At 36.9% G+C, this 10,000-nt stretch overlaps 1 protein-coding gene across 1 annotated transcript; it reads right to left on the reverse strand.

Annotated features, from left to right (window-relative positions):
* Positions 1-194: 194 nt before the first annotated feature.
* On the reverse strand, positions 195-9,368 carry LOC131798983 (GPI transamidase component PIG-T). Its single transcript, XM_059116651.2, has 13 exons — positions 9,194-9,368; positions 8,621-8,801; positions 7,974-8,208; positions 7,453-7,539; positions 6,540-6,627; positions 5,939-6,033; positions 5,197-5,299; positions 4,412-4,477; positions 4,034-4,072; positions 3,555-3,710; positions 2,726-2,891; positions 1,690-1,770; positions 195-896 (listed from the first exon to the last, which is right to left on the reverse strand). The coding sequence occupies exons 1-13, from the start codon at positions 9,366-9,368 to the stop codon at positions 602-604; spliced, it is 1,767 nt and encodes a 588-aa protein (XP_058972634.2). The 3' UTR covers positions 195-601.
* Positions 9,369-10,000: the final 632 nt, after the last annotated feature.

A 10,000-nucleotide genomic window follows, 5' to 3' on the forward strand; every position in this document is an offset into this window, starting at 1 on the left:
TCGCCTTACAAGCAAGCACGAAGAACGACAAAGTAAATTTCTGATTATCACTAACTAGCGAACTACTTCCAAGACGTTATCAATGTTCCATATCCATTTTGTTTCAATGAATCTCATTAATGCCTACACTTTCCACTGTTTAAGAAAAAAAAATAGGTAGTGTACAATTAAATTCTAACCTACTTCTCGTGAACGTCTTTTTTTTTTCATGGAAAAAAAGGGGCTTCTCCTTCCAAAACGTTTTTTTTTAAAGAAACGTTCATCATTTCACTCTACACAAAACAAAAAGTTTCCTCGTCTTTTTTGATGCTCATCTTTCCAAACATTCTTTCTTCATTTTCAAACAACCAAAACAGCTGCTTGAGTAAAGTTCTGTAGGGATCAAACACGCACAACGCGCTCAACAATCTAACCGGCCAATCACAGACCAGTGATTATTATTAGTTGACTCAAAGCGTCATCGCTTTTTTTTCCTGCTCGTGCCACATATAACGTGCTCATTTTTCTGAGTTCTGATTGGTTCGGCCACTAGAATATTCAACGCTTTACTCCTGCGCGACAGACCTCGCGAGGCACCTTTACTGCTGCTACAACGTTCACTTTAATTTTCTTTCTTTTCTTCTGCAATTTCTTCCTTCTTCTTCCCAAAAACTTTACCCTTTAGCTTGGCGAGAAAAGCTTTCAACTTGCCAACAAGACCAGTGCTCTCCTTGGGGTCAACAGCCTCAAATCTCCGCACAGACAGATTATGAAAAGAACCAAATGCAATGGCTACTACAGTGCAGGCCAAACAGATGACGTTATATGGCATGCTGAAGTCAGGGGTGGGGAGGGTGATCAGTAAAACTTCTGTGTGAACACGAAGAAACACTTCCTCCGCTGGAGTAGTTTCATCACTAGAAAACAAATTTGAAATCAGGCTTGTTACAACCGAGCAAGGTTTCCAACATTTATTTCAAAGGGACTGAACAACAAAGATCATTCAAACGTTGGTAAGATCTCCAAATTTCGAGTGAGGTGTAGTAATTCAATAAAGTTTTACATAGTCGCAGATACTAGGCTATCTTGTTTGTATCAATTTTTGAGCAGTTTTCAATTGTGTTGAAAGTAATCCATGACTGCTTTGGTTTTGCTTAACTTTGCTCTTCAAACCGATCGTAATTTCGTCACTAGCGTTTTCCTGCGTTTCATGCAGTTTCCCTAACTTTACTTTGAGTTGTCATTGGTTAACAATGATGTCGAAATTCGCTCCCATTGGCTGTTGTGATTACTTTGGTCTTTTTTTAACTCAACTGACAAACGGCTCTACCAACCGGCTTCCTTATTTGGTATCGTTCACAACCCAATCAATTAACCCTTTACACCCTAACATCAGTATGCATATTCTCCATACTGTTCTCTATACATTTCCAAGGATCTAACAGGGAGAATTTGTAAAAACCATCAACAGCTTCGTTAGTTGCTGATTATTCCTTATATTCTCGTGACTTAAACCTTTTAGTCAGGAGTGATATTGTAAGGAGAAATTAGAACCTTGTTACACTTAGGGATTAAAGGGTTAAAGGCATTCCAGCCCAGTCTCCTACTCATTTAGAACATGGTTCATCAAAAGAAACAATCAGATAAATGAATAAAGGAAAAAACAGAATTAAACCCTGAAGGGTTCACGAGAGAATGATTTTAGGTTACCTTTCAAACAGGAGAGAGGTGTGGCGTGCTGGACCAGTGTAATTTTTTGGGCCTTGAAGTTTTGTTGAGATCACAGCAGAACTGAAACAAAACAAACGCAAAATGAGTGAGGGGCGTTTGGTATATCAAAAACCCTCAAGAAAGTTGACAACAGGGTGATTTTGTATTCGAGGCCACCATTATCTGGGGAATTTCAGACTATTGCTGGTTCATCAGCAAATCGCACGTACTCGTGCAAAACTTCTTTCATGACTCTTAAAAACCACAAAAGAATAGAACTGCACATATTATTTGTGTATGTTGTCAGTTAAAATGTACCAGCAAACTCAATCTATGTGTAAACATTAATGAAGATTTCGATTTTGGTGATCCTACCAGTGAGCAGGACAACAGAGCGGTCAAACGTCTGCGCATGTGCGAACGTTTTAATGAATGACTAAGTGGTGCGCTTTCACAACCAATTTGTTTCACACGAATTACAAACAACCACCCAAGTAAGTAAGTCAGGGTGTTTCAAAATCATATAGCTTTTTCGGTAAAGCTCAAAACAGAATGATAAAGTAACAGGATACCTGTACTTAAATAGCCTTGTGTTCGCAGTCTCGAGTTTTCCTTTTCTCGACTTTTGTTTCCTTTTACAGATTTCTATGAAAGTTTCGATTTTTTCAGTTTATTTTGCGAGACAGGGGCTGTTTCTTACGTTTTTTTTAATATTTTCGCGCGAAATTGGCGCGGCCGGAAAGAACTGATCCCCTCGCGCATGACCGACGTTCGTCCAATAAGTTTGAGCAGGACGCTGCCTACATGGGAACTTCACATACAGTCGAACTTAAAAACGATTTCTCGATAGCTCAGCTGGTAGATTACAGCGTATTAACACAAAATCGAAACTGACTAGAGTTCAAATATTTACGTCTTTGTCCGACGTTCCTGACAAATCGTCCACATAATTCTTTTCACTTTTAGGGACTGGACCTTGAGGGGTCCTAAATAAGGATACACTTTTCCTCGGCAACAGATGCACAGTGAATATTACCTGATGTAGAACCCATGATGAGCATCTGGAGGATGTTCTGTCCATTTCAGGAATCCTTTATGGAACTGTACGCTCAGTTCTGTAAAAGAGTTTGCTGGTAAAGTCAGCAGCATTTCCACAGTATAAGGCCGCAAACGATCCTTTGCTGGAGTCACGTGGATGATATCTACATAAAGACCAACCATAATTTTGGTTTCAGTTTGAAGTCATATTCACAACTTTAGCAATTTGATATGCAAGAATTAGCCTTAATTAACCGTACTCTCTCCCCCCCTCCTCCCCCCCTCCTCCCCCATGAAGAAACGGAAGGGAGAGGGTACGGCTACACGTAGGTTAACAAGAATTAGCCGGCGTGACGTCTGCTTCAGGTCCAGCAGTGATAACGTCACCCGGCTAATTCTTGTTAACCTACCTGTAACCGTACCCTCTCTCTCCCGTTTCTTCACGGGGGAGGAGGAGGGGGGGGGGAGAGAGAGTACGACTATACGTAGGTTAACAAAAATTAGCCGGCGTGACGTCTGATTCAGGTCCAACAGTGATAATTATTGGTGCCACACCCCTACAAACCTCTCTCCGACTCGCATCAAGTCTTCCCGCGAGCGGAAAAACGCGCGCCTTGCAGCGCAAATAATGAAGGCCTGCTTGGAAGCTAAAAATAATGTCAAATACCATACAGGTAAAATGAAAGGTGAATCAGGAAGTAACCGAGACAAAAACTTCGTCATTAAGTCAATTTGTCATTCAACCAAAGGATTAAAAAGCCAGTGTATCAGCCAATCAAAAGATCCACCAATTATAATAGAACATTGGGAGTAGGAAGCATCTTTACCAGGCTTGATTTCCTTGCCAGCACTTTTGATGGTTAAGGTGTGAAGAAAGATCCTGAGGTACCACGGGAAGGTAGCAAAGTAAACAACTGGCAGGGGATCTGTGGGGTGACAATTGTGCAACATGGATGTAATACCACCTTTTTCTTCACCATACCCTTAAAAAGAACAGCAAAATTGTATTAGAAACAAGAGCTTAAAATCCTGATAATAAAAAGAGAGAAGCCACTTTCAAACTTAATAAACCATGGACACCTGGAATATTTCAGGAATGTTTAATGTATCATGACCAATCACACTGCACATCTAGACATTTGGGAAGTTCACAAATCCATAAAATATTTACTGATACAGATTATCATCTATTATTACATTTTTCAGACACTATGCATGCAGTGATTAAAAGACAAAAAAATAATGATAGTTGCAGTAACATTTACAAGGTAATGACTAAGTTCAGCTATGTCAATGCACTACTGACCTGTTACAAATCTTTGAGCATAAAGCTGTGGAGGTACACCTGTTGAAAAAGGTACAATCAAATAATTATTGGGACAGATGGAAGCAGTATTAACAACTAAAACAGTTAGCCCCTTGACCCTTTTACTCCCATGAGTGACCAAGACAAAATTTCTCCTTGCAATATCGATACAATATCAAGCAGACAAGTGTTGAGAATAAAGAAAAATATCAATCACAGGATTATAAGTTGATCCAAAACCAAATTCTCAAAACCAAACACCATAAGAATGGTATGGCAGACAGTAAGGAGAATTACTAACAAGGAAGTAATCCAGGGAGGCTTTATGTGTGATTCATGTGTGATTTGCGTGCAAATTTTTGCCAATGTTCCACTGACCTTTAGCAACTCTCCTCTTCCACTTGAACACCACATTAAGAGCTGAGTCAGAAACACTGGTATTGACTAAATCAAGATATACATCAAAATTGTTTATCACTCACAGTTTGAAGATTCAAAAGACATAACCCTTTTTTAATACTCTGATTTTTTTTAAAAAAACAGATGATTTAAAACGAGAATCTACAACTATTATTGTTGGCACAGGACTTCAATAGTTTGGTTTGGTCTTAAAACAAATGTAAATATATAAACATTGATTAAAAATTACTGGCAGAATTTCCAAAGGTCAGATTGTTATACACCATAAACGTCATGAAAAGTGTACTAACATACAGTGTAACCAGTTACAAACACTTTTTTCTTGTTCAACCAACCAAGACAATTGCTGGACTATGGTACATTCAACAAATTTCATTTGCATCACAATAAAGATGTGAGGTAAAACCAATTCATTTTTTCTTCTGATTGAATATAGTTTAGTTTGTCCCTAATTCAGCTAAAAAAATATCATGTTCGAATTTCTGTAGTAATTGTTTGAACAAGTCCTCAAACTTTAGTCTCTTCTAATGGAGAATTATCTTTCCCTTAACAAGTGAGTAATGTTGAGGAATTATTCTTCCTGGCTTTACATTATACTTTTTGTTTTTGATATTTTGTGGGAAGAGCTTTGTGTAAGAAAAAGCCAATAAGTACTTAGCGACATTGTAAATTTATTTTGTCCATCAAGATTAAAATTTCAAGTGATTACCAAGGCAGTACTGGTGATAATGTTTTGAACTTACTCATTTGTTTCATGTCATACATGGCAAAGTATTGTTGATGCTGTCCTGTCACTTGTTTTGTTACTGTAGAGAAAGCTGGAGACAATGTGAACTGGGAATCGCTCTGTTGGGTGGTAAAAAAACAGTAAAATGGTCACAACAAATTATTACAGTCATTTTGTGGCAGAAAAATCCCACAAGTCACTCAATGGTCAAATTTGATTTGCCTTACTCCCAACATGTGGCTTTGTAGCCCAGTGGGTAGTATTGCCCAACTAGTAACTAGCTGGCATGGATTGGAATCATATTAACCCTTTAACTCCCAAGATCTAATTGTTAATTCTCCCCTCTTGCTACTACAAGTTACCTTGTTTTTTAGTTATGAGAATTTGGTGTTGAAGCAAGATAAAATCTTCTGCCTGATTAATTTGTGTATTCTTTTCAACTGTTTGTTGGATAATGTATGGATATTTTAGGGAGAAGTTACATGTTAATCACTTCTTGGAGTTTAACGTTTAAAGCCTGAATTTTTGCTTGTTTTTGTTTTGTCTTTTAAGGCTTCTTTCCAGTAAATGCATAAATTGCAGCTCAACTGCCAAGATCATTTCTTCCCTTGGGTTTAACTATTAATTGGTTGATTCACATTTAGTTTATCTCATGCCCCTCATCAAGTTTGACTCCACAATGTACATTATTGGGAGAACTGTTGTATGACTTCAAGACCTATTTTTGATAAACAAATTGCCAGCATGTCACACCTAACCTTGTTACTGCTTATATCAACATAAATGCGACTGGTAGTAGCCAGAGGACATGCAGACTTGATGGAACGACCAAATAACTTCTTGAAGGACCAATCTAAAAACAAAATAAATGCATATAATTGTGTTATTTATTAATAATCTAAACCATACATAATGATAGCTTGGAAATGTTGAGATGTTCAACTTCTGTCCAGTGGCCTCTTTTCCCATCTTTTGAGGTCACTGTTAAAAGGTTTTTACGGTTTAGTTTTTGGACAGGAAAAAGTATTTTCACTTTCTTATTCATCATATCTTTCCATTTCCACTTTTCCAAATTTCTCTTAACAGTAACTCCCAAACTCTTTTAAAAGCATGACTGTATCACCAGTATCATGTGAGTAAACTTTCATCTGAAAAACCCAAAATCTAGTCTCAACACTTGTTGGTTTTCCCTTTGCATGAACTGTTCATGGGCCCTTTTGGATGAACTGGTTGTAAGAACTTGCTCACTCATGTGCTAATCTTCCCATTCTTTCAAAACTCTTTCTAGGAACAAAATGTGTTGTGTCAAACCCATTCTCATTTTGTGTGTGTGGCTGTAAAGAAGTTTATATAACTTACCATATTTGGATCCCCCTCTTAACAGTGGGTCCAACACCATGGAAACTGACTGTACTAATTCCACAGAGTATTGTGAACAGCTTGTATCCTTAAAATTGTTATAAATAAATCATACAATCCTAGATTAACTAAACACACCATGAGTATACTAACAGCATGCATGTTTTTTGCACATCACAATTATTCAACCCTTTCACTTTCAAGATCTCTTTAGTAATTCTCTATGCTGTCTGTCAAATATTGCTTATATTTTTAGTTCTGAGAATTTATCACTGGATCAAGTGGTAATCCTTTAACTGATATTGTTCTTTACAATCATCACGTGTCTTCTTGTCATTGTAAGTATGTCTTGGTCACTTCTGAGAATGAAAAGGTGTCAATAATTCCTTTCATAAAAAGAAACTTGTATATAGATACCCAGCACATACCGCTTGTTGTATGAAGTAAAAATCAACAGATTGAGCTGAGCATTCCTCAATGGGTATTAAAACAACACATTAATGGCTTGTTAATCAGTCACCTTCAGATCAAGATCTACAATTTTGCACGCACCTTGCCGATTTGCCACATTAAAAGAAAACATGGTCTTGACATTGGTTATAAAAATAAGGCCTGTCTAACCTACGGCAAGTGCTATATTTCATAATTCCAATGTTACTGTTATGAAACTGAAGAAACTAAATTTAGGTGCCACTGGAAGTTAATGGTCCCAATTGAAAATTACTTTTTGCTGCAGTTTTAAGTACAGCTGCACAACATCCAAAGTCACAATTCACCTTAAATAGGCCTTGGAATAGACCTCCATCAATAAGTGGTTAACTGGTTTGTCAATGGGGTATTGCCAGTACACATTCTGGCAGTCAAAAAATTCAATCTTACCAGTATAGAAGTAAAAATTAATAGTTCAATCTACCTGGCAGATTGGTCTCAAATGAACTGCTAGAGAATGATAATTAACTCTATACAGCAGCAATGAGTTAAATAATGTAGTTAGACCGGCCTGAAAAAAAATACAAAAGCAGTGTTATCAAGAATTTTTCTATTTTATTCTAAAGCAGTGCATAGAAAGGGAAGGACAAAACCATAGGTAAGAAATTGGGAACAAATGGTTGTTTTACATGGGCAGTACTAAACACTTAAAACTCTAAGTAAAAGAAGCATGTTTTATCCCCACAGTGACTTTTAAGACAATTAACACTGAATAACAAGTGCAGGAAAATACTTTAAACTATTTTCATCACAAAATAGTTGTCACCATCTTTTCTCATCAAAAAGAGACTCTTTTTGAGAAGAAAACAAAAGATATATACATTGCAGGTAAATGTATATTTTCAATGTTGCAACATTTTTGAAAACGGGTGTATATATACATATATAACTTACAAGGCATTAAAAAAATTCACAAGGAACAAAAATCACATCACAAGATAATACCTTTGAGTCACATGGCAACAGTTTTTTCCATGGAGTGAGGTTCTCAGTGCAAACCAACTCTCTGGGCAAAGCTGCATGTCTCAATAATGAAGAGTTTGTACCAGCAGTAGAGGTAACACCTTCCCTTGTAAAGGAAAGTTTGGGGCTTGTGGTTGTCTTACTGTCTATGAAATTCAGGGAAGCGCAAAATTGGCCTGACAATGCCTGAGTAAGTCCTGACCAGTTCTCATCCACACTGCAAACAAGAGCAGAAAAAAAATCAAGGTTTTTTACTATGTTTTCACAATATCGATCACTCTTGATAATCACGACAAAGTTTTTTTGTGTATATGTATTATCAGAAAATACACAAGTACACATTACTCATTACATTGTCCATGTAAGTGTAATTCAGAATAAGCTTCATGATCTTTAATCTCTTTTAGGGGCATTGACTATGTGTAGAATTTTTAACATATTGAAAAACATATACATTGATCTTACTTTTAGTTTGCCAGTGATCATCTAATCAAAAGTAAACCTAGAACCATTCCCAACTTTGTTCACTTAAATTTTCCAACAATAAAGAAGTTTCGTATCTAATTTGCTCCTGATAAGCCATTTCTTGTTTCAAAGCACACTGTTCTAAAAAGCTCCTATATAAGTACCTGTCCTTCACTCTATCCTGGAACCACACCCATAACTCTGCCCCAGGAGGGGCTGATGTCACAGGGTACCCCCACTGTTCATGCTGCCACTGTCCCTGTGTTAGACTCAGGTGAAGTTCTTCTACTGAATACTGATTAACAATCTGTCCAAAGGATTTTGGAAACAGCTTGTAGTGGGAGACTAAGATGAACAAAATGATAACAGTGACACAGAAAGGTGATATCAAGAATGATCATCACAAATAAAACCTACTAATACAAATTGTTTTTCATATTTATTTAGGTTCCAGTTACCAAATCTGGATCACTTGTCACATTTAGCTCATGCGTGAAGCTGGGATATGAAGCATCCTTATTGACCAAACTACCAAAACACACACTAAATGAAATGTTGATCAATGATCAAATGGTTTCTCTTTTATCTAGACGAGAAAACCATTCAGCCAAAAGAAAATAAATGTTTTTTTTTCAATACCGCGATAAAAACAAATCATTTCGCCTTTCTGCTAAAGGAAATCATTTATCAACTACAGCTGTAAGTTATTTTAGCTGACAGAAAGTTGTGACACTTACAGGATTTTGTGTCCCTGATATCCACATCCCAAACTGTAGTGAATTGAAAGTGTGCATATACGTGGCCAGTTATCAACGGTCTCAGTAGCAATTCCTCATGGAAAACATCCTTCACTGCCAGAGAAAAAGACCAGAAAAGAGAGAAAATTGCTAAACTGCTACAAACGGCCGCCATTTTGTAAGCAGCAAAGGCTTGGTTACATTTCCATTCTCTCCTAGGCCTTCGCTGACTTATCCTACATAAATAATATCAAAGATTTGAATACTATTGAAGAGCGCAAACTTATCTGTAAATGAAGTGATTCCAATTCATGTAAGCTATTAAAGAGTTGTTGTAGGCAACCTCATGGGTTACTTTTTCCGTTTAGATTAAAATATTCTTAGCGTAATGTAGAGACTCCTGAATAGGACAAGTTAAAACAGTGATTCAAAAATAAATGATAACGCAATAAATAGTCTTTAGTCATTATTTTCACGGAAATCATTGAATTGCGCACTAATTCATATGCTGAAATAAAAGGCGCTGAAACTATTGATTCAGACTGATTGATTGAATGATTGATTGTTTGATGCTGTGTAGCTACACACTACTGAAACAGAATTACTTTGCTAATAGAGGTTCTGAAATGGGGAGGGTTCGAAACCTATTTCTCAGCAATTTCTCAGCCATTTCCCATAGTTTGCCTAAATCTTGTGGTTCCAGTAAAGGGTACAGGTAAAAACTTAAATTGGCCTGAATGCAAAAGAGTTTTGCATTGGTAACTATGATCGGCGATTTCTTTCTTCTTTTTTTCGCTTGTGCAACTA

This window comes from Pocillopora verrucosa, chromosome 3 (assembly GCF_036669915.1).
Source record: "Pocillopora verrucosa isolate sample1 chromosome 3, ASM3666991v2, whole genome shotgun sequence".
Taxonomy (NCBI): domain Eukaryota; kingdom Metazoa; phylum Cnidaria; class Anthozoa; order Scleractinia; family Pocilloporidae; genus Pocillopora; species Pocillopora verrucosa.

What these genes read in the sequence shown, in the direction of transcription:
- LOC131798983 (XM_059116651.2), bottom strand. Translation starts at nt 9,368, where the DNA reads ATGGCGGCCGTTTGTAGCAGTTTAGCAATTTTCTCTCTTTTCTGGTCT. An exon ending in AAGAGGGGGATCCAAATATG is followed by an intron (nt 6,034 to 6,539) that starts GTAAGTTATATA and finishes TTTTGTTTTTAG; the next exon opens with ATTGGTCCTTCAAGAAGTTA. An exon ending in CATCATGGGTTCTACATCAG is followed by an intron (nt 1,771 to 2,725) that starts GTAATATTCACT and finishes GTTTTGTTTCAG; the next exon opens with TTCTGCTGTGATCTCAACAA.